Source organism: Spea bombifrons, chromosome 6 (assembly GCF_027358695.1).
Source record: "Spea bombifrons isolate aSpeBom1 chromosome 6, aSpeBom1.2.pri, whole genome shotgun sequence".
NCBI classification, from domain to species: Eukaryota; Metazoa; Chordata; class Amphibia; order Anura; family Pelobatidae; genus Spea; species Spea bombifrons.
Genome location: NC_071092.1, coordinates 34,572,142 through 34,597,521, shown reverse-complemented (window position 1 = coordinate 34,597,521; position 25,380 = coordinate 34,572,142). Strand labels below are relative to the sequence as shown.

General features: G+C 38.4%; 1 protein-coding gene across 2 annotated transcripts in view; it reads left to right on the top strand.

Annotated features, from left to right (window-relative positions):
- Positions 1-25,380, top strand: part of BCAR3 (BCAR3 adaptor protein, NSP family member) — a 53,367-nt gene that overhangs the window by 23,435 nt on the left and 4,552 nt on the right. Inside the window, exons 3-7 of one of the 2 annotated variants that reach the window (XM_053470118.1) lie at positions 1,580-1,619; positions 19,361-19,492; positions 22,098-22,540; positions 22,691-22,791; positions 23,472-24,100. In XM_053470118.1, coding sequence (XP_053326093.1) covers positions 1,580-1,619; positions 19,361-19,492; positions 22,098-22,540; positions 22,691-22,791; positions 23,472-24,100 — 1,345 coding nt within the window. Of the gene's footprint in view, positions 1-1,579; positions 1,620-9,607; positions 9,903-19,360; positions 19,493-22,097; positions 22,541-22,690; positions 22,792-23,471; positions 24,101-25,380 lie in introns of those variants that run through there. The other variant, XM_053470119.1, reaches the window with a different exon arrangement.

Genomic DNA, 25,380 nt, shown 5'->3' with positions numbered 1-25,380 from the left:
GGCCTCATGGGGATATATGTGTGGGGTGCTGAATAGACATGAGTCACTGATTTACTTTTCCAGGGCAAGTAATTGTCTTGCATTGAAATTCTTTGTCCTGTCGTAATCTTTGGTCCGCTCGTAATCATACTTTATGTATGCGGTGAACAAAGCCGCTTTACTGAAGGGGCCTCCTAATGGAACAGTTATTAGAAATCTTCTTGTTCTCTGGTTTGTGAATTCAAAATGAACTGTGATCAAGATCAGTGATCAGTAGGGAAAACTCCATGTAGGGAAAGTATTCCATGGTAACAGACGTATGTCCAATAGTAATTAGTTTTATGCATGAAACTGAAAAAACGTGGGCTCTGATAACAAAATTCCAAGCTAACCACCTTAACTAAGCAAAGGAAAATTCCACCAGACTTATTATTCATTAGATTGTAAGATCATTTGAGCAAGCTGCCTTTCTTACATCTGGTTTCTGTAAGTCCAAATTGTTATGTTATACACTACGAGTTATACTAGTTTGTACAGCGCTGCGGAATATGATGGCGCTTTATAAAACAATAAAAAGAATTAGCATAAGTTTGTAGAAGTGTGTGTTATCTGTCCTAGACCTAAACCAAAAGAAGAAATCAGGTCCTGTATGAGTGACTTACCATGTTATTTAATGGACTATGACTACTAAAGCAGAAAACACATAGGTTGTAGAGGATTTCTTTTTATTGGACAGCCTTGTCTTATTTTAATTACGTTATTTTTTTTACTCATAGAGCAACGGCAGATTGCATAACACAATTACAACAGAGAACAGTGAAAAATAAGATGAACATTGACAATACAATTAAAAATCATTTAGACATACTGGTACAGAGGGAGAAGACTCTGCTCTTGCATATTTAAGTGAACCTTGGTCTATCCTGCTGCTGAGCTTAAACGTCTTTCAGATGTTGGTGAGATTCATCCTAATAGTGATTCTAAATCAATGTAACTCTTAATATGTCCATATAGTTTACAGTCGCTTCATGTAATTGTATAGAACATTGGTTACAATTTGTTTCATTTACTTAGTAACCGTGTCCAACTGAACTTTTGTGAACTTTCTGAATTACTGATATAATGGCACTCTTTTCTGAAGTAGTATAATATATATAAGATAACCTGGCACTTAGACTCTGGGTTAGCCTCTGGCTAACATACTTAAAATGACTATATAAGCACATTCTTCCAGTTATTAATATATTAATATGAATATCCCTAAACCAGTGTCGTAATAAGTATGTCATTTCTAAATGTTAGTGTGGGTGGTTTAAATAATGAGAAACAGGGTAACTGGGACATTTGAGAAAGACAGAGTGTTACCGCAATGCGATTAAGGCATAGCCTTTGTGTGGAACCGGAAATGCTACTGTTAAAATATACAAAGTTACAAATATTCAGGCATTCGCACAAAACCAGTTTGTTATTGTATGTGTTATTGTATGTGTTTATACGTTGTTCTAATGAATGTAACAGCGCTGCGGAATCGGCCGGCGCTTTATAAATAAATGTAATGTAAGTACACAGAAACTTTAATTTTTTTTCTTTAACCCTTCAGAGACTACAATATTCTGGAACCGGCCATGGAATACGTGAAGGTAAGCTCCCATTTATTACATTCCGTTATATTTATTTATGAAGTTCAGCATATACTGTAGCGCTATTACCATAGAGAAACAGTAAAAATAATATTAATATTGACAATATACAATTTGACATTAAGATTCACGCATGTTTAGACATACAGGTACTGAAGGAGAAGAGGCCTTTGCTCCCATTAGATTCAATTCTGACAAATTATGATTCGATATTTTTTCCTGGGATATTTTGGGGCATTCAGCATTACTAGGAATGATGTTTCTAATATTGCTTTGTAAAAGTGTTAAATTCAGCAGAGTAAGTGGAACAGCCCCTTTAACAATGCGTAGACTCGGTAGGCCATGTTTCTGCATTCATTTTGTTTCTGAAAAAGTAAAAGTCCTTTAATCAAATTAACCTCTGTAATAAAATAAGCGGTGTCTATATGTATTTAATTTATTCATTTTATTTATATTACAAAGTCATAATCTGCCAAAATATTTTGGCTGTCAAATTGTGGAAAATTCACACAAATAACAACTTTCAGAAGATCTGGACCTCGTTTATAAATACCTATCCAAAAGAAACAAAGACAAAAAAAAAACAAAAATATTTCAAACAACTTTTGTTATGTAGGCAGACGGGAAAAGCTAAGCAATGCCTGAGCAATTAAAATCAAACAGCGCCAACAACATAAAGCGTTTGTCACGAGGTCAGTGGTAGCAGGAGGACGCTGTAGTGTAGATAGGAACCACAGGGACATAGGCTGATCGCTGTTATGTGAAGCAAACATGTTTTACAAAAATATAAGTTGAAATGTCCTTAGTCTGTAATCAAGTCATATCTTGTATTGTTGAGTTAAAAACCCAGAATGCTTCCTTTTACATTATCTTTATTCTGAACCGTTGCAGGAACTAATACTAGGAGGCAACATTTTTAGACGTGCAAGTGAATAGGTAATATAGGTGGCATTTTCAAGGTGTGCAAGTAAAATAGGTTCCATAAATCAACAGAACAAAGTGGTAGAGGCTGATAAAGCTGTCTCAATCCACGGCAAGGCTCATTATACTTTGAGTCTTTAAATCAGGAAAAATGGCCAGGCTAGATGGGCCCAATGCTGTGTTTGTATGCTTCTGGGTTATGGCATGTTACAATCCATCATAGTTTCTAGCACACCAGTTTCTAGCACATTGCACGTTCCACTTATGACATCATATTCATTCTCCTCCAGTTACTACAAATGACATGTTAAGGAGAGCTTCACCATAACAAGATATTCCCATGTCTTAAAAGTAGATGCTTGGGCACATTTTGTACTAATACCAAAATCACTCAAAGCTTGTGAGAAGTCATACGGTAAAAATGCCAAACCTGAGAATGGCAGAGGCACCACTTTAGTTTGTGAAACTGGTCTTGGCACTTGGCGTATTCTGATTTCAGCTAATAAGGCAGTTGTTAGACATTGTCTTTGTCTCCAGACGTGAGGTGCTTCCACTGAAATGGACCTTTCACAATTTGTTTTGAATAAGTCGGCTAACAAGCCATGGAAAGGATTTGCAAAAACAATAGTATGTTGTATTCTGTGTGAGATTAGCGTGAGTGGCGTGAAGCGGATAATAGATGTATTAGCTGGCGTTGTGGGCCTTTTTTGCCTGAGTGTGCACATCTCTCTGAATAAACGCTGTCTACCCTTTGGGACATAGGATCAGATAGGCCTGAATGAATGAGAGACGGCTCTGTACTGAAGCTGAGATCATTGCTTCAGCAAGTAACGGCTAAATATAGTGAAAGTGGGGCAAGTGAAGCAATGCTTAAGGGTGAAATGACATCCCAAAAAAAACACAGAGCAAAGATATGAAGAAAGTGTTAAATTCACTAAACTGTGGAGTTAGTGAAGCTTGAAGCGCGTGCTGGTGGATTAACCCTTGCCAGTGTCAAAGGAGCATAGAAATATCTTGGGGAAAGAAAGGGTGTGAGCAAGCAAATATATCAGAAAGTTATTGTAGAGATGGCTGATAATTAAAGGTGATTAATATCAGATAGAAAGTCATTCCATCATGTGTATTCAGTAACCTGTGAGAAACCACCATCTAATGAACAGGCAATAAGGTAATGATGGGAAATGTTAGAGAGTAACAAAAAAACAAAAAATATAGGGATATGTGAATCCTTCCTGCCACAGAAATCAGTAAATATGTAAAAAAAACTGAAGGAGCCAATCATGGTATGAAAATTCATATTCCCTTCATGATTGCGCATACCTTTTTAACACGTGATGAAAGATAATATTCAAGTGGTAGCCGAAAAGAAATATGCTATAAATGCTGTGTTCTAAATAAAGTCAAGAATATTTATTTTTAAAATAAACTTTTAAAGTAAGCGCTGTAATAAATATGAAGGCAGCCTGTGTACGGCTAAGCTGATAACGTAATTCTAAGTGACTTTGCCAATGCTGCCACCTAGTGTTTGAGCACGTGTATGGCTTACTGATTCCAGAGGTTTCAGAGCATCCCATGCACAGCCATGGAGTTCTTTAGCCAGCATGTTTCTTTGTATTGTTGCCTAGCACATAATGTATGGAATTCCCATTCTCCAAATGCTTGTGTACTGACATTTGCTTTAGATTTGTTTGTTTCCAGTATTTAGTGTGTATGAAAACCTCACTCTGATGTGGTAAGAGAGTCAGGCTCTTGCATGAAAGTGTTTCACTTCATTAACCCTTCCGATAAACTGTATGAACTCACTGTATTAACTCTAGCCATAATTGTGTTGGTCCCCTTGTCTTTCCTTGCATTTTGGATCTAGATTGCCTTTATAAGTGGATCATATGTTGCAGAGCTTACAACTGGGGATTTACCACAGGCCAAACTCTGTTACATTTTGCTTATCCCTGGTCTCAGACATATTGCAAGATTAGCCAAAACCCCCACTTAAAAGCAGAGTTGTAAATGAAAATGTAATTCTACCACTTTTACCACTTTGCACCAGTGCCGACAAAAGTGGTAAGTGTTATGATGTGGCCCTTTAGACAATATCTGTTATCCTCAGTACTGCTGGTATGTGAGATTGAATAGAAGGATCTGGATTCCAAAGTATGACCCATTGGAGCTGTATTTTGGAGATCAGCAGCATATTGGAATGTTACAGTGAGTTACATCTCCAAGAAAAACACATCAGAGTTTAATGATACCCAGCTCATGAATCATTGTGCTACAAATAGTTGAAGTCACATAGAGGGCAGCTGACACATTATAACAGTAAGTGCCCTGCTTAGCAGTGCTGCACGAGACATGGTGTAGTCTCGGTGGTCTCAAAAGACTCTAAGAGGGGACCTGGCCATCTAGATTTTGAATGATTAATAGATTAAATATGTCAACGTAAATCACATACTTAAACAACATTAATATATAATGTGAGCATTATTGTTTTATTTCTACTAAGTAGATGTCCAATGGTTGTAGAGACATTTCACCAAATAGCCATTAATAATTTAACTATTAAGCATGCTGAAGAGCTGTGTACAATAACTATCCTATATCTAATTGTTGCCTGAAAAAGAGTTGTTAGGTCAAAGCATTGGGCCTGGTATAAACTTGTGCTTTTACATATACATTTTTAATTAGCTACTTTCTTAAAAACCTCTTAATTTGGTGCATTAAGTAAGGTGTTAATTTGAGTAGGAATAGACCTGGTGCATTGAAATTAAATCATCCCCAAAGTCTGCATTTAAAATTGTCTATCTTGGTGCAACTTTTTATAAATGACCAATGAAATGCTCCTGTTATTTGACCATTCCACTGGCTGCTATGGACTTTGTACCAGAAATGGCCTTTATAAATAGTATAAGTAAGATTTAAAGTATAAAAAGCTAACTTTTACAGAACTGAATGCATCTAATTTTAGCTCATCTTAACCAGAAGCATGATTTTATAGCACACAGGTTTATTTTTACACAAGAAACAGACACACCAAAAATGCTGTTTGGTTCCCCATGCTTAAATCTTACTTTCCACCGGTGTGTGTGTGTGTGTGTGTGTGTGTGTGTGTGTGTGTGTGTGTGTGTATATATATATATATATCTGTGTGTGTGTGTGTAAAAGTAGAGATTTAGAAGTTGTAGCAGTAGCAATAGCAGTAGTAGTAACAGTGGTAGTAGTAGTAGCAGCAGCAGTAGTAGTAGTAGTAGTAGCAGCAGCAGTAGTAGTAGTAGTAGTAGCAGTAGTAGTAGCCGCAGTAGTAGCAGTAGCAGCAGTAGTAGTAGAAGCAGCAGCAGTAGTAGCAGTAGCAGCAGTAGTAGCAGCAGCAGCAGTAGCAGTAGTAGTAGAAGCAGTATTAGTAGTATAACAGTTACACCATTATAACTAGGGTGACCAGATTTCTTCATGAACTAGTAACCAATGAAAATACATCACGAATGGCAGCCATGTTTTTAAAGTGACAAAGCCTTGTATGCTGTAATTTGCATAAAACAGGTTTCAAACATCGTTCTGTTCCCATGTCAGAACATTACGTGCAATTTGATTTAGAGGGGGGATCTGCACCTGTCGTTTTTACTGTTTATGTAGCTATGAGTCTTTGATAAGCCACAGGAACTGCAGCTATCTGACACCACACCCTGGCCACACTTTATCTGCATGTCTTTTAATTTTACGACTCGTATATCTCACCCTATAAGCCCCATACTTTAAATACTGATCCCTATTTACATTTGGTTGTAAAAACAGAAAATGAATCAGATGCATGCTTTGTCCTGGCAGATCATACTGTTCCAGATCTGTGTACAGATCCCTCATTGTTACAGCTTTAAAATGACTTCATTGGTTTGCATTTAAAATATAATAAATCAATTAGTGCATTTTATTATAAGGAATGTAATTATGTTATCATATAATTGGGAATAATTATGGGTGAAATATTTGCTCATTTTAATGTTCTTCATATTATCGTTTTAATGATTAAAATTTGAAAAATGCATGAAACATTTTTGGCAGTGAGGAAGTACATAGCCCTAGGCCTAGTTTAACAGGTCCTGGGGAGGGGGCCAAGTTCCGAAGCCCCTCTGCTGTTGCCCTATTCTAGCACCCAACTATATCAGATGTGAACATGGACTAAATAATCAGAAACATTGTTCCAACAATCCCATGTCCTCATCTTATCTGTTCTTAGGGCTTTTATTTATTTAATAATTAATATTAATAATAATAATAATAGCGGTAACAAGTATTTGACATAACCACATAATAATACACCTAAAGGTATTGTTTATATGATATTAAATGGTAAAATGCTAGTATCAGGAGATTTTCCAGTGTAAAATGAGGACACTACCTATGGCATACTTAACATAAACATTTACAGAGCATTTGCAACTTTATTTAGAAAAAAAAAAAACAAGCTTCATTTGAGGAAACATTCCGTCCTCTAGCAGTGTATATGCATGAATAATGTACATTATCAGTAATGTATGCTTGTTTGGCAAGCTGTATACATCAGTATTGTAAAGACATTGATCGTGGTTCATTCTACATGTGTTTATGATTGTTTCCGAGCTGTTCGCATGGAATTCCTCTGGATGGAACCATTTTCCATGTATCATTTTGGCAGCTAGTAGCTTGTTCAAGTACTGTTGTTCAACATTTCCCAGTCTAATGATGTCCTTACAAATGACATTCATGAAAACAAAATCCCATGACACTTTATTTTCAACCCCATAAATCCAGTCAGTCGTGATGATTATAGCTTTCCTCCATTTTAATGAGTAAACATTCCCTCAAAATAATGCCTCAGGCCACAAGAGAGACAAGTCGACGAGTGAGAAACCTATTGGAAAATCGATGGAATTAAACTATTTGTTCCCTTTCCATGTTCTACAAGCTTTCTTTTGCAATTGTTTGTATGTAACAAAAAATACATAGGTGTTACCATTATGACATAACTACACCGGGTTCAACAATCAGAGACGTGATCAAGAACTTGCAAGCGTTACTTTAATAATGAACAGTCCAGCGATTAAATAGTTAAGTGACTAAGGAATTCGGCATTTGAAATCTGTTGATGAGGTTAAATGGTAAAGCAGAGTTTTATAAATGTATAGCTTTAGTAGGCACTTATAGAAGGCACTGCTGGAGCCCGGCCGTGCCAGGTACATGGGATTAGAACGGTGAAAGTGATGGGAGATCAGAAAACGGATACGCTGCACTAAATAGACAATTTGTGAAAATATTTGATGCAGCATTGTACAAGAAGCTATAGACAAATATCAAGTTAGAACACATTTCCACCAAACAAATCCTATTTGGTTAATGTGATTGAATTGATTGGCAGGTCAAAAGGGTGAAACACACAGTTCTTCATTATCCAAATAAGAAAACATTGCTGTTTATTTTTATTTATTGATTTATATAACGCCATCATATTCTGTAGTGCTGTACAATTCATAGTAGTGCATAACCATTTAAGGTCAGGAGCTCCCTGCTCAAATGAGCTTACAATCTAGAGGTTTAGGGTTCTTTGCCAATTGACGCCTGTACCTGTGTGTCTGGGATTCAGAGCCCCCCATATAATGGCAGTCAGATCTCTGACACACTATAGAGTGGGTAAGGCTCGGGTAAGAGTCACGCACGATAGGCTAGACGTTGATGGGAAATAACCAGATCTGATCATGGAGTAGGTTAATTGCAGAGCCCTTAGCAAATATTGTCTTGCAGAATTCATTTTCACGTTGTTGCCAAAGCTGTCACCTAAATGGAACAAGATGCTTGTGACCCTGTTTTCACACCATGCTAAATTCTAATGGAAATTGGGCACCTCCAATGCAGCGCAAGCGACATGATAATATATGTGCATAGTTTATGTACAGTTGAAGGCGTTTGATCGAATAAATCCCATCAGCCTATCCCCTAGGGGTCTGTTGCTGTGTTGTAACAATATTGTGCAGCATTCAATGTGTTATTTTTTGTTTCTTTGGATCTCTTTCACTAAATTGAATACAGTTTCAGTTTCAAAGCCTAGACAGCAGGGTTAGTGGTGGTAGCCAAATAAAGGTGTTAAGCGGCTTAGAGAAAAGTAACTATGATTTGTCACTAATTAATGAAATTCTACATACATACATTGAACACACAATAGTGTAAAACATTGTAACATATACTAAAATACAATATAACATAACAATACAGTAAGAAAATCATCATTATTTCAGGATCAAGCAGCAGGAATATTTCTATTGGTATATGTTGTGATTGCTCTAGATTTTGCACTTTGGGACAGAATGCATCCAGTTTTCTCCTTTTGTACAGATGGTTCGTTGTATCATGTAATCACAGAAGTCATTAAATGATTTATAGATATTTTTCTACTTAAACAAATTACTTATCCCCAGAATCATTGATTTCTGATCCCATTCCCTGTTGCATTTGTCTGTGAATATAGAAGGCTGCTAACAACCATCAAATACAGCTACCACATTCTTGAGACCTCCGGTCGTTGTTTGTGAATTTGTCCCTTAGTTAAACAAAGCAGATTGGAACTAACTTTACATGCTAATACAAGTCAGTATTTAACACTTTCATATACGCTGCACTTTCTTGAGTCCCTGTGACCTTCTAGCAGAAGCTTTCAAATTAAAAGCAAACAAAGCAGGACATCCCTACATTACAGATGAGATGATGTCTTATCTGTGTCATCTCAGGTGGTTAGAATTTTCTCGTCTCTTTACGTTTGTTGAATTGGCTTCCGGAGGTCAGAGTTTACAGTGGGTCGATTGAACCCTTCCACCTACAATTGGTTTCCTGTCTCTAGGATCTGCTACTGACGATGACGGTGATGTGATCTGAGCATGGTTCTTAAGGTATGAAAGCAGGGAGCGAGGGAATGCAAATGGTTTGTATACAGAAGGGAAAACCTTAGGGAGCTCAGCTGGTGAGGGCTATTCAGATGGTTAGAATTTCATTGGTGAGTAAGAGGAATCACATGAGAATTCTGCACTCTATACATGGCAGGCGGTGCAGATGCCTGCCAGACTTCACTGAGTTCATAGTCACAGCTCCATCTGAGCAAATAAGCCAAGACAAATGTCAGGGTGGAAGACAGAATGTAGGATCCCACGAGAAGCTGGAGCTTTGCACTGACAGTATAATATTAAGGGACGAAACAATATTGCTGTCATACTGTGATCACCTTCAGTTCTTAACAACCTTCAGACCAAGGATTTGAAAATGTCCAAGGATTGCTTTTGCAATGTTTTTGGGAATCTCGCAGCAGTGTTGTGCTGCTTCTATCAACGAAAGGCTGTTATCGGGGTCAAGGTAGGTCTTACGCTGGGGTATACACTGAGAAGGGTAGATCTTGTACAACATAAATTATATTTTGGAATATTTTTGTGCAGATCTTGTGTTTAACCCATTGAGTTCCAGTTTATGGGAAGGCAACAATTTGGTTAGGGTTCAATCAGTGCTTAATTAACTCGTATTCCAAGAACAAAAAGCTATAGCCATGGTGGTTGATGGCCCTGTACAAATACCAGCTCATTAATAGACTTAGAAATGCATTATCTTCTAGAATACTAATAATGTGTAATTATCAAAATAATCATAGCTTCATTGTGTAATAGTGTGGTTTGGTGCCATATATCCTTCCTCATAGAAATCACTTTGGTGGAGAGGGGGGTATTTCCACACTGTGTAGAGCTTTCATTGACAATCATATCATAAGTTCCAGATTTTTAATTATGATGTATATATAGAATGTAACGTATGTACTTATCTCTTCATACAAATCTTACATGTATGGATACACGTTGAATGGTATAGCTTTGCTAAAGATCAGGGTGACAAGTATGGAAAATAAGTTCAAATTATTATTCATTATTTGCAGAGATTGGTACTAATTTTGTGTTCTGTCCTTTCCCAATGTTGTAATTATCCTCAAACAGTGACATATAAATGGGAGTTGTATTCCAGCGATAACCAGATGCACAGAATGCTGAATAATCCTTCCTTAGTTTAAAATCCCAATGATTTTAAACTAAGTAAGGATTATTCAGATGCGTCAGGGAAAAGAATATAAATGTCTTGAGAAAGATGTAATGTTGGAACAACCATTTACCTGGGCAGCGTCAGGTTTTACATACAATACCTGGTATGGTAGCTATTTTCAGGCACTATACTTTTTGTATATCTATCTATCTATCTATCTATCTATCTATCTATCTATCTATCTATCTATATATATTGAGCAGGCCAAAAATGATATAGTATGTAAGTATAAAAAGTTTTTATGCTGATTTTTGTTTTTTTTCCTTTCTAATGCCTCAGATAGCTCTGAGATTCCCATGGCAACTTTCCATTTGACCTAATCCACCTCCTCTCTAGAGAAAGTGACACAGTATTTATGTACGCCTGGGAAGAAAATCCAAAACGTGTTTCTGGCCAACAAAGCTGGAGACGTACTTTTTTATGTGTGTAAATATATCCGTGGGTCTATTTATAGATTGTTCTATGTGAAGTAGGTGTACTTGTCATTTATCTTAGTTACAGTAAAACTGCAGCGTCGCTGATTTCGAAAGCCTTTGTAAGGGTGGGGAGAGAAGAAGGGAGATAAATTCAGGACGGCAAAGTGATCGGGTCTGCCATATTTTGCCGTAGATTCCGATGTCCACTAACTAAAAACTGCTACTTGGGGTTATATATAAATAAATTACTGTGTTCTGCACTCCTGGGACAAATATGTTTCCTGCGTGAGACTCATGTATCAACGTTTAACTATTTGACAGATATTGGGCTATTTTTAAAATAACTTGAGAGGTCTCACCAATATAGTTACATGTTCTGCCCAAGTCCTGGTAACTAACTAACATTATCATCTGTGATACGGACTATAAATACACTACCACATTCCAAGATAAAATATCCACATTTCCTGATTTGTAATAATAGCATATGATTGATCACCGTCCACAGCTATATGTAATAGCATGTCATTGATTGGCAGCCACATATGTATTTGTATTAGTATATGACTAATCCCTGTCTGCTGTTATATGTTTGGTACTGTAGTCCGATTCATGTAAAAGGAATATTAGCCCCAGTGTGACTCCTGGGACATGGTTTTGGAAACTTTAATTTTTCAGAAGGTAGGTAAATGGCAGTGTACAACAAAAGATTCTCATCACGTCATAAGAACAGCTGCCCAAGCGATGTTCATGTCCTCCTTCGGTCTCTTTAGTTAAGTATGTCAAATTGGCTAAATTCAGCATCACATGGCAACTTCACCCTTTGTGCTGTTGCTTAAACCATGGATGAGTTCAGCCAAGGTGAGTTTCAGATGATGTCGTTGTGAGTGTGGGATTTTGTCTTGAAGGACACATGGAGTGCTTGGTCCTCCTCCTGGTAGATTATAATGCTTTGCTTTCACGCCTACTCTCAGGGCAAGAAGAATTTACAAAGGGCAAGCACGGCTTCCGTTCTCCTTCACACTCATGATGCCGGACTAAGAAGCGGAGAGCTGGGATGTGACATCATATCTCAGCACTCGTATTTACTGGAGTAACACCGAGTTTGTGTGTAGTAAGCAGCAGCACCGTGAGGTTCTCCTAAGGTTCCTGGGGTGGAAGCCTGACTTGTCCCTGCCTAAGGGTGGTCCTGAGTGATTTTGAGCTCCAGGCCTTGATTAGTATTAGCTTCGGCCCAGGCATCTTAATAAAGGTGGTTGACATTCATTAAGTTACCGGTTTTGGGCCTTGAATCAGGGTTTTCAGTGCCAAGGGACGTCTCATAATATATGTGTCTAATAGGGCCAGGCTGACTTTATGAAGAAACACAGAGCTTGAGGCAGCCCAATCACTCACTTGTTTTTAACTCACTTATTTTCGGTGACACACTCATTTTAAATAAAACAGTGCCCTTCGACGTTGATAAATTGATGTTTTCGTGGCACATCTAGAGTGGACGTTTACCGGAGGGTTTCATTAGAGTGTTTGTATGTGTTCTTGCTGTGCTTGTATGAGCAAAGATGCATGCCCATTGACTTGGTCCTCCTGACAAGGGCCACTTTTTATGTTTTCCTGTGCATAGGGGGCCACTGGGAAGGTACTACATTTATCTCGCACGCAATGAATGCATTGCTTAGCATTCCCATGGAAAATTGGGTAGATTGTTCTTTAAAGTTTGCTTTACATACTGTCTGTGGCTTTTAACTATCCCCTCCTCATTTCACAAACCACAATAATTTAACAGTAGTTTTAGAGAATTCTTTCATATGAATCCAACAGGATTTAATTTGTTCTCTTTATCTGTCTGTATTTTGCATTGATGTAGTTTCCCATGTCATTTGCTCCTAAACTCTGGAGGTCAACGTCTGAAAAAAAATGAAGATTAAAAGCTACCCAGTATTGCTGGCCTTAGAAAGAATGCACTGTTGGATTGAGGCCATAATACTTAAATTTATCATGTCTTTAACACTATGAGATCTGTTTGAGTTAAAGATGTTGAGCCCCAACAGGGTTAAAATGGCAAACTGTTTGAGACAGTTAACCCCAAATAAGCATTTCTTGTTTGGTTATAGATACTTAACCCTTTCAGGCAAATAAACCTTTTGCTTACTGCAACATGAGTAAGCAGAAAGTTAAATTCTTTAATTAAATGTACAGGGAGAAGGCATATTTACCGACAATAATTCCAGCAATAACAGAAGCATTTGTCATGCATTACCAACGTCTCCGATGATTATAAATATAACATGGAAAAAGTAAGAGAACTTACAATGTTGTGTATTATAATTTTGCAAAATACACAATCATAGTTTTTCTAAGAATAGATGTCTCACCGTAGCTACTGTATAAATGTTCATGATATGCAACGTGGTGGTTGAAGTGTGTGATCAGACATTATGGATTGTTGTTTTAGTTGGAGAGACACAGCTGAGATTCCTTGACCTTCCAGACTAGTCTTAACATTCCGACAACTTTCTCAGCATCCGATTTCCCAGCGGTAATGGGAAAGTTTCCCTTTCCACATCCTTACTGGCTGCTCAGGTGATTGCTGATCCTGATTCATGTGATGCAGGTTTGCATTGAGTTTTCTAGTGTAGCCCATTGTGTAGTCAGTTGCCATGCCTAACTTCTCAAAGGTCAGTGACATACACAATATGTTACAGTGAATGCAGATCATAAATAGTTATCTACACATTATTGTAGCCTGATTACCAGCATATGTTTACATCAACAAAGTAAAGAGCTTGGAATTTGTTGGCCGCACTCAACCTGTCACATCACCAAATCTGAACATCTCAGATGTTTGTATGCCTTAAGAGAAGCCTGTATCTAAATCACAAGACTAATGCCATCTGCTATGTTTTGGCCTCTTCTTGGCTTCATAGTTGAAGGTGATATTTTTCTTGATGATTAAGGGTGCCTGTCTGGACTACTCTTGGACACTAGGGAGAAGTCACTGAGACTTATGCCGGAGATCTGATGCAGGAGAAATCATGCACATGGCCCTTACAGTGAGCTCTAGGACTTAATATACATCTACTTATATATAAGGAAGGAATAAGTTAACTTATATACAGATAGTTAGGTGATTATCATGGAGACGCATACAAGTTACTTGCTCATAGATCTGAGTTAAGGAAATAAAATTGATACATGAACAGTAGGCATGGAAAATGGTTAGTATGTGACATGTTTAAAATGTCTTTTAAACTGGAAACAGTAGGAAAGCTGGATATGGTCCATATGGAAATATACAGAAATAGTAGAGGAGATTGGTATGTATGAAGTGTGTTGGCTAAATCCCTCAAAATAATAATAAATGTCTTATAACTTTTGGCGTGTTGATTCCATGTGCTGAGGATTTTGTTTTTGCTTATTAAGTAACAGTGTATGCAATGATACCCTGATAAATGACTATGGTTTTATGTGGTTTTTTTAACCACATCCCATGGGTCCTTCCATTATTCGTGAGGCAGTTCCACTTAAAGAAGTGTCATCTATTCGTATTGAGATTAATTGGATCTGTAATGTCTCTTGTTTCCTGTCTATTACAAACTACAGTGTAGCATGTATTCCGTCTCTGTACAACTAGAAGGTTTTGTGCGCATTATTTTAGATACATTAAAAATACACAACTTTATATATTGTTTATTTCTGAATAATTCTGGCGCTGCAGAAGCTACATAATATGGGTACTTTGCAGGGGATTCCCTTATTATTTGGGGATAGATCTTTAAACACGTCATGGCGCAAAAAAACAAACAAAAAAACAAATTGCACATTCCTGGTAGAAAACAATATATTCATTAGTCTGTTGAAGCAGATATTGGACACTGAGAAGCTTTGGGAAAACTCAGTAGTGTGGTGACTGTTGGGGTCCTGGTAACGTAGGCTTATAAGTAAGGGCTTTGTGGTGGCACAAAAGGGTTCATTACATGAGAATCCCTCTCTCTTCTTGCATCACAACTCTGGAATTGATGATGTCATATCCAGCTCCTTGTTACCTACACTGGATAACCAGGATTAAAAACCAATTACAAATTATTCCTGCTTTTGGAGGACACTCTTCCAAACCTTTCACTGCAGGGAGATTAAATCTCTATGTGAGTGTGAAATAACATTAAACGGATATTAATTAATGACGTAATGAGACAGTAATATTTTGGTAACTTTGAAAAGAAATAATGGCGTTAGCTTTGGTTACAAAATCCAAAAGATAAACCTCTTGTTATGGGATTGAGAAGATATCCAATTTTCTTTCTTATGGGATTTAGAGTGACAGGAATATTATCTCCTGGTGACGAGCGCCCGGTGACTCAACCTATATTACAGAAAGAATCTTAGTAATGACATTATAGGCTGCTTGATGCAATCCATCCATGTTCTGGTAATGACATGTGGCCTCAAGGGATGGCCGCTGTAGACTAATGTGTAGTCCCGCTATAGTCTCCGCAGGGCATCGGTTTACATTCCGACAGGAAGCATGAGACCTCTCGAAGGCAAAACAGTGATCAGATGAGCTTTGGGGAGAAAGAGATTACATTAGGGATGGCACACGTTTTCTGAGAGCATCTGATCCCTTTTTAGTGCAAACACTCGGAGAGCCAAAATCTCATTTTCTATTGCAGCAGTAGTGGCTGGGTATGTCTGGGAATTCTTTTAGATAACAAACGAATTCCATACCCTTAATACACTCATTGAATATTTAAGTACCCCTGCTTGGGTGTAAATATATATCAATGAATCAATAGGTAACCTGCATCTTAAATTGACTTACAAAGCTCACATAACAATTACCTGTCTTAATTAGTAACATAATTAACTCATTATATCATCCTACGGTCGATAATGTTACTCTTTTTTTTCCCTAACCCAACCAATTGAAGTTGATATCCTAGTCTATAACCCACCTTGCCTCCCAGTCCTGACATACAATGAATGCTGAGCCATCGTTAAATCTTTAAATTCTAGAAGTGCAATAGATTAAAGCTTCCATTTTGTCGCGGTGTAACATACAGGTTCAAGTGACAAAGGATGTTACTGTCTATTTGTTGTCATTTTTCAGGTAATGCAGCTTCAATATAGTTGAAACATAAAAAGTAAGTATTTTGAGGAAATGTAAAGTTGCAATAAATCACTCGGTAGGATTTAGCACTATTGATCTTGGATAAGCCTCAGGATTTTGTAGGCTTTTCCAACTGTGCAAACTATAAAAGACATTCCCATTTACTTACTGTTTTTATTGCTCTGCCAAACATGAAATTCTTTATTTCAGTTGCATGGCTTTTAAAGTTCTTGGCAAGTTAATCTGAATTCGATAAAATATAGCAGCCTTCAAAGTAAAATATTGAAGGGGAATATGAAATTGTAAAGCTTGCTAAAATACTCCAGCAGAACGATGGCCAAGAGTGTATCTGAAGCTTTGGTAACACGATACAAGGTAATTCTACAGAACAATGATCAGGATCTTCCAAATCCATGCAGTATTGCATCAGTTGATATATAATACCAAGAAGGGAGTTGTACCAGTATGCAATAAATATTCTATGGCACCCATATCCTCAAGAATGTAAGTTTCTTAGTCTTTTAGTACACAGGTGGCTTCTCATGCATTAATTCTGCTCCTCATCCCACACATAGCACGTTCTAGAATATGATCCCCATATACAAATATGCTTCTTTTATTCAATGACATCTTTCAAACAGCATCTCCATAGTACAGTAACTGTTTTGGTTGGGTGTGGGAACCAGTTTAGACCTTAGGAACATCTTGGTTGCCTTGCCTCTTGTCAAAAATAAACACAAAGAAATAAAAACTTAGAAAAGGCTTTGCTTTAGATGGAAAAATATGTTGGAAAAAAATTGGCATTTTAATCCGTTTTTCAATTCCCTCCTCACCTTTTGTTTGTGTTAAGTCCAAGTCCTTTGATGCACTATGATGGTGCTCTATAAATTAATGAACAATAGTTATCGGTTTTTATTGATGTTAATCGCTGCGTGGTGTTTTATTTAAATAAGTATGAATGTCTCAAGGAGGTAATGGGGCCTACCCTACGACTCCGTCTAAATGTTTACTCCTTTGGCCCCTAAAAGGCTAACTACTGTTAAGAAGTAAATATCTTTTTTTTTGTTTGAACTGCTATACACGTCAACGATAATGTTCCAAAATAGTGTTTTAACGCAATACTGCTTAATTGGATGATAAACCTTAATAATTGGATTTTAAAGAAACCCCTATATTGCCTGTAGATAAAATGTACCAGTTGTAGGTCTCGGGTAAATAATGAATGATGTTGTCGGCCTCCAGGCAGTCGTGTCTTGCTACGTGTGTCGTGTCCATAGTATTATACAAGAATGCAAGAATTTGGGATTCCAGCTCTCTAAAGGAGAACACTGGGTTGCCGATGGGGCAGATTTATTAGCCAGCTGGTATGGGGGGCCTCATGGACACACAACCTCATAGCAATAAAATCACAATGGATGCCTTCTACGTGTAAATATTAAATCAGCATAAATAGGATTTGTTTTTTAGGCACTAAAACAACCCTAAAACATATTACTGGTATATATCGTCCTCCTTCTCCTTTTGGCACCTCTTTGTTTGGATGTATAGGTGATGATGATAAATCTAAACGAGCAAGAGGAGAAAAATTAAAATAGCTCATTTACAGAATGAAATTTTAATAAAGAATCCTCTTTCGACTTTCTGGTAGTCACAGAACTGTGGGTCAGAGTGTAAAAGTGAAGCAATATGTATAATTAACCTGCATCTATCTTGAAGGCTTAATTGGTATTTTGTTTTAAAATATATGATTGAGTATAACAAACCTTAGAGAGCGTTTCCAATTATTTGTGTAAGTGGCCAGCACATATTTCTTTTATGGGCCCACCCAGCTAGTCATTCTTTGGCCCGCATGTCAGTGGCAGCTGAGCTCACAGTTTGCCACTTTGTGCGTGGAATGCTCTCACATCTGTATAGCGTACTCAGCATTTTGGGAAGCCTATAGGCTCCAGCTGTCCAATAAGCCTGCTGAGATAACATGACCGAGTGCTTTACCGAGCTGAAATAACGTCTTTATTAAAGGGAACATAGACTTTAATAAGGAACAGTCAGAGATATTGTGTATATTAACAATTTACAAGATATTTGATGTGCTTGGCGCTTTATTTGAGGCAGTATAATAGTTACTGAAATGTATTGGTTTGGTTTGGCACAGTTTTATAACCACATACTAGCTATTAATCCACCTGTTTTGAGATAAGCACCTTTCTTCTAAAGAAGTCAAGACCAATACTTTTTATCATTGGGTAAAAGGCCTCCTCCAGAAGGGCCGCTCACCCACAGACACACTGTGTCACTGTGCACCCCCCGGCCCAAGCAAAGTGGTCCCAAAAGCCCCCCAACAAATACTAACTTATACACATATGCTAACACCATACCTCCCAACACTCCCGGTTTCTTGCTCACCTCGCACGGATGCCTGTATTCAGTGCACAGTGCAGGCTGCTACATTACTACTGCGGGGGCTACGTAATCCAACTAAGCCCCCATCTGGACCCCTCTTATATACAAGGTACATTCAGAAGAATATGTCCCACTGCCAGGGTCCCGCTAGCAGAGAAGCTGCCTTATTCAGGTCATATCAAACATTAATAGGGGTTTCCAGAGCTTGTCCAGATGCGGTCAAGACGTTGAGTATGATTTATCTGCAGAAAACTATTAATTTCATTAAAAGTCCCCCAGCCGTTGACACACCTATACACAGTATGGTAATAAAAACCTTTGTAAAGATTATATGTTCGCACTCCCTTCCTCCTGTGGAACACAGCGTAAACGCGTTTAATGGGGAAGAAGGTCTAATTATTTATTCTTACAAACCATATCTGCTGCTTGGAAATCAATAAATGGTTATCAGTAAGAGCGCGTGATTATAGTTATTATGTGGGCACTGGTTATGTGCCTGGATCGTGGCTCCGCAGTAAGGAAACTGTTAACCTCGGGCTGAAGGTATTGACTCATAAAGTCAGTACAAAGGGCAGCTGGGCGATAGAGCTGCGTGTGACTCCAGGTGCTGCATTCGATTCTGCATGTCGGCCTTTGATCAAAGAGGCAGGCGGGATTATGGAAGGCAACTCCCATAGCAGAGTTACCGGTGACAAAGGACAAAATGAAAGTTCCTGTTAGCAGGTTACCCACTGCGGAGGGAGACAGGTGTTATCCCAGCAGTCACCGTCTCACCGAGCGCTTTCGCTCTCTCTCTCTTAATCCCGCAGTTCTCCAAAGATCGTTATATTATGGATGGAGGAACGCCGGACAAGCTTAAGAAAGAGTTAGAAGAAGAGCTAAAGTTGAGCAGCGATGACCTACGCAGCCATGCTTGGTACCACGGCCGGATTCCACGCCAGGTAAGACGCTTTACATCGTATGAGCCTACGGAGAAAAATCTGGCTGTGAATAAAGGCATGGGAGGCAGACACTGGGTTAATATGCTAATCACATGTAATGGGCAAAGGTTAATAATTCCCTTAATTAGCGGCCAGTGAAATATTATGTTGACACAGAGTGTACACAACCGTATAGTTTGACCTCTAGACCATGTTAAGGGTTATATTTTTAGAACGGGTTGGCAAACTGCAATTCTCATGATCCCCTGCTAGGAGTGATGGGACTGATAGTGAATAGCTACAGAAGGGAGTTTCACTTCCTAAAATGTCACTCAGTGCTCTGCTCATTGTGGATCAGGTTGTGGGAAGCAGGTGTATTAAGTTACTCAGTGAAGTCACCGGGCTTATACAATGTTTGCCCAACACACCTTTACCTGAACGAGAAAGCAGTAAGAAGCTGGAAAAAGTGAATGGAGCACAGAGAGCAGAATACCCCGCTTCACACCTCAGGGTGCGTAAGAAAGGGCTTTATGGCTCGGAACCGCATCCATTTGTCTGTTTACCAAATGGGATAAGTGCTCTGTCGCCGACAGGTGGAAATACAATTAACATGCCTTTACTACTTGGTTTATGTGATAACCCTATACATAAACCCACTGTGCTGGTATCAAACTCCGCCAGGAATTAAAGGGACCATCAAGTTTCTTTTGTGCATCAGCACACAAGAAGTTAACAGACAGGGCAGTTTCAATTCTTTTCAGGAACTCTCTCGCACTTCTGTGTAATTCAATATGGCTGAGGTTTCTAGGAGTGAATATATTTAGCCACAGTGAAAGCAACACCCTTTAAGATAATAGAAGACAGAGCAAAGTGTTCTCACATTAGATAATAGGTACATATATCACATGAGATATGATTACACGCTGTAGTGTAAACCGCCTTTCACTAATCCTTAGAGTACCCGGGGTTTTGGATTATTATATGCATGTAGCTCATACCTAAATGTTATCATCAGACCAGCTCATGTCTCTTTAAGTTCTGTTACACCCATTTCTACATCGGTTCACACAGGCAGTGCGCCACGGCTACTAAAAATCTTCAGCTGGCAACTTTCACTTTAATGAGAGGGTGGTAGATAAGTGGAACATCCTCCCAGCAGATGTGGTAGAGGTTAACACATTAGGGTAATTAAAACCTGCACGGGATAGGCATAAAGCTATCCTGAGATGAGACCAAGGACTGATTAAGGCCAATTGGTTCTCTCATGTTTCAGTTTTAGGTATCCTTGCACAGGTTAATGAAATATCACACGTGCTTTAAGGTTTCATTTACATGCTGTGTTCGAGTTCAGTTTTATCGCTTTTATAATAAACATCAATGGGCCTCAAGGGCAATCCTTTCAAAGAATTGACATTTACATAAATAAAAGAGCAGTTTAGGCATTCTGAAGGACAAAAAAGAAAGTAACACACACACACACACATATACATACATACATACACACACATATAATAAATGCGGTGCTGTCTTATATTTTACCTAAAGTTGCAGATTACTGTTTGTTGGAGGTTAAAGGAAAAAAAATCCTTAATTGCCCTTAAAATAATGTACTTGGGGGAAAAACCCACTGATCTGCATTAAAAAAAGACATTTATGTATTGGCGCAGTTGCCAAGGACCTTGCCTTGGAGAGAATATTGAGTGTCCGTTTACATGATTTAAATAGCCCTGACGTCATTTACTGTATTTATACAGAGAGCCTGCAAGTTCACGGCTCCAAACCCTCAGCTTGTATGATGAGGGCAGCTGCCTCCTTATTAATAAATCGCATTCACGCTGAAAATAAAGCTTGGGGAATATTAAAAGATTGAAATGAATGTTGCAGTGAATGGATTGGATTGTTTGAGTGCCAGAGGGCTGTAATGCGCAATGACATGGAAGGAGAGGGTATTCGGACCCCCCTCTGTTTCTTTTTTGGGTACGCTATATTTACAATCTGCTCAATCGATTTGATAATTATTGCTACCCTCTATCGCAGCCTGTCACCCCCATCCCACTCTATCGCAGCCTGTCACCCCCATCCCACTGTGTTCAACGGGGAGAGGCTAAAGTAAAGGGCGAAACAGCTCAGGTTACAGGTTATACAGTCCTCTGCCGTGCCCATTAACCTTTCGCTGGTGAGAAGTTACTGATACAAGCGATATTGTAGTTTTATGTAGCGTGAAACTATGCAGGATGTTTCGGTGGTAAATATTGCCTGCAAAGTCACAATCCCCTATAATAATATACAACAGACCTTTCTCAGATAAGACATTCATGACAGTTCTTTTAAAGTTGGTAGATGAAGCAAACGACAGGACTGTAAAGTTAATGAACATCGCAGAGTTCCATGAAATCAAACATCTTTTCTTTTACTATTCTCCTCTATAAGAGAAGCTTAAATGCTTTATAAACCCGGGTGAAAATATACACAAAGTGAAGTCCCACCGATTGTTCACAAAGTGAGGACGCGTCATACAAGTGGCTTAAGCAATAATCTTTATGAAATCAAGCTAAAAAAAATATATTTTGTAATATATATAATTATGATTACTGAAACTAAGAAGTCCTTGTTTCCTCGTGTTCAGGTGTCGGAAAGCCTGGTGAAGAGAGATGGAGATTTCCTGATAAGGGATTCTTTGTCAAGTCCTGGAAATTTTGTGCTTACTTGTCAGTGGAAAAATCTCTCCCAGCATTTCAAAATAAATAAAGTAGTCATCAGACTCAACGAGGCTTACAGCCGGATTCAGTACCAGTTTGAACATGAAAGTTTTGACAACGTTCCTGCTTTGGTTAGATATTACGTGGGGAACCGCAAACCGGTGTCCCAGCAAAGCGGAGCCATCATCTTTCAGCCGATTAACAGGACGGTTCCTCTGAGGTGCATAGAGGAGAAATATGGGACCTCTCCCATCAGGCGGCTGGAAATGGGTGCTTTGGAAGGAAAGTCGGAAACCCCAAAAAGACTGAGTTTAAATATAGGACACGGACTATCCCAAGAGCTCAACCCGGTCCGAGGAAATCTGCTCAGGTGCGTGAGAGCATTTTATAGTTTTCAAACGTCTATAATTTAAAATATTTTACTTTTTTATTTTGGAGTTTTGTCAGATTGTTCTGTTTCAGTCCACTTCAGTCCTGCAATATATAAACTACATAAAGTACATGTTTGTGTTCTCCACAGAAACAAAGAGAAAAGTGGCAGTCAACCAGCTTGTCTGGATAATATGCAGGAGAAGAGGCGGCCGCTGAAGGCTCACCAGTCAGAGAGTTACCTCCCAATAGGTATGTTTCCAGGCTGGGTTTCCAGGCTGGGTGGAACTGCTGTTAGTCACTAGGTTTGTTGGATAAAAATATTTGCCTTAGAGAAGCCAATGAGAGGACAAGCCAAAAGGTCAATGTTGGCCAACTATGGTCTTCAGGTAGAGTTTCTCAGCTCCAGTTTATGATTTGGTTACAATCAGCTGATGTACATGGTGTGATGGGTTTCTAACTGCCCTTTGAGAGAGGTTTGTTATAATGGAAGAACTACTGTATTAATAGCCAATTACCAGCTTCTGCTCTTGTTGCAAGATTTTTGCGGGGATCTCCTGGGTCAATTGAAATTTGTTCTAAGGTCTACACCCTGAGATGATGATGATGATGACTCTAAAAGCTGTGCAGTAGGTGTGGGTTGTGTCAATGAGGTTACGATAGTTTTTCTTTGTCTTATAAATCAGTTTATTCGGCTGTTTTTAAAGGGTATCTAAATGAATGCACTCTGGGATTTAATTGGTAAAGAACAAGAGTTTGTGAAAATCAAGGTTGGGAAAATCTCACCTAGCTCCTGGAATTTGGGGTAATTGATATATTGACCTGGTGTTTTTACATGTGATTTAAAGTTAGTGAATTTGCCAGCATTTTTAATGTCTCATTAACAGAAAACATGTCCATTATTATTCACTTTCTAAGTATCATTTTTACAGGGACTCGGACTCACTACGTAACACCAGGAGTGGATGGAAGGTTATCTCCTAAGCCACACGTCTTTAGGACAGGGAGTGAACCTGCTCTAAGCCCGACAGAAGTCAGGAGATTTAGCAATGAAGCCCACTTGGCTGAAGCGTTACGGGGGTCAGATAGCCAACTGTGCCCAAGACCTCCTCCGAAACCCAGCAAGGCACCTTACATGAAGCATCCACAGTCTCCAACTGTATGGCAGAGCTCCGAAGCAAACTATTGTGAATTGCATCCTAACCCTATTGAGGATTGTGGGTGGGTAAATGTGTCCTCCTCAAGGAACAGTTTAGTTGAAGGTCAGAGAACAGATGAAGAAACGTTGTCATTTAGTAACTCAGAGAACAGTTTCCCCATACTGGAGGACAGTATATCCCAATACTCCGCATCAGACCTTGGAGAGAAGATAGAGGAAGCGGAATTTGTTAGGCCAGCATACGAAACAACTTCATCATTTAACCCAGTTGACTTTGAATCGATTCTTCTTACTCCGGAGAATAAACCCCTTGAAACTGGCCTGCTGAGACGGGCTAAGGAACTCTTTACCAACAATGACCCACGGACTATTGCAAAGCATATCCTCAGAATGGACTGCAAGGTAACCTGCAGCATTTTTACATTATTTTCAATTGAAGCAAAAGAAATAAGATAAGGAAATTGTGATAAGTAGAAGTTATTTTTATTAAACTGGGTGTGCAAATGCTACATTCAGTATTATGTTTATCAGTTCTCTTGGTTGAATTCGAGGTAAGATTTCATAACGGATCTTCACCAATAAGATTACAAATCTGAACCCATTCCCTGCATACACTATATATATTAAGTCTTCCTCTGATTCTAACTTCTTCTAAATTGCTGGTTGCTGGTGTCACCCTATTTTTATTGTTATTGAAAATGCCTAGGAGTGATTCGTACTTCTGAAGAAGATATTCGAGCAGTGTGTGGCTTTGTCTTTAGCAAGCATCTCAGTGACTTAATATATCAGTGTATATTCTGTTTTAAATAAATCACAAAACCTTCACAAAACCAGAGACTGACTTGAGAGACAGGTTTGATCGGTGCAATATGTGACATCAATCATTATGTAGCCTACATAAGAACAGGGATTAGTGATGTCATAATTGGACACAGTGCTTAAATAAAATAAAAGGATAGTTAGTTGAAGCAGCTTCCTAAAAGGTGAATTCACTGCGTGTAAGGATTGTGCCCTCTAGTGGCCACTCTGAGCAAGAGCACTAAAAACAAAAAAGCATTTAATTTGACCAAAGGTTTAGCATTAATGGTTTTATCTTAACTGCCTATATGGACTTTCACCTGTTTGCAGACAGAAATATAGATTTCTGATTTAAAAATATTAATGACTATTGTATTGGTCTTATTGACCTTTCAAAAAAAAAAAAATCACTACCTGTTGCCCTAACTTCCCCTCCTTTATGTGGCTGCGAGAACCAGAGAGATTCCACCAAGGGGAGGAATAACCATGCATTATGCAATAAAATAACAGATTCCCATTGGATAGATTAAGGGAATCTCTAATGTTTATTTGACAATTCCCCCAATGACTAAAACAGCCACCGGGACTTAGAATGTGCACCTGTGTCAGACCAGGCGGTGCTAAACATATGATGTCACTAGTAGTCATGACAGCAGACAAGTCGTGTGTATTAGTCTCAATGTGGCCTTGATTTGTATGTGGAGATAAATAAGATTGTTTTATCTTTTAAATACCTTTGATGTTCAGGTAGTATATATATAAATTAGTGCACTTGTTGCAATTGTGAAATTCTTATCATGTTTGGAATAAATTGGGATATTTTCTGTGTAAAAGTCCTCAGTTCTTAATTTAGAGGGGAGTATTTTCACTTCAGTGAGTTCTAA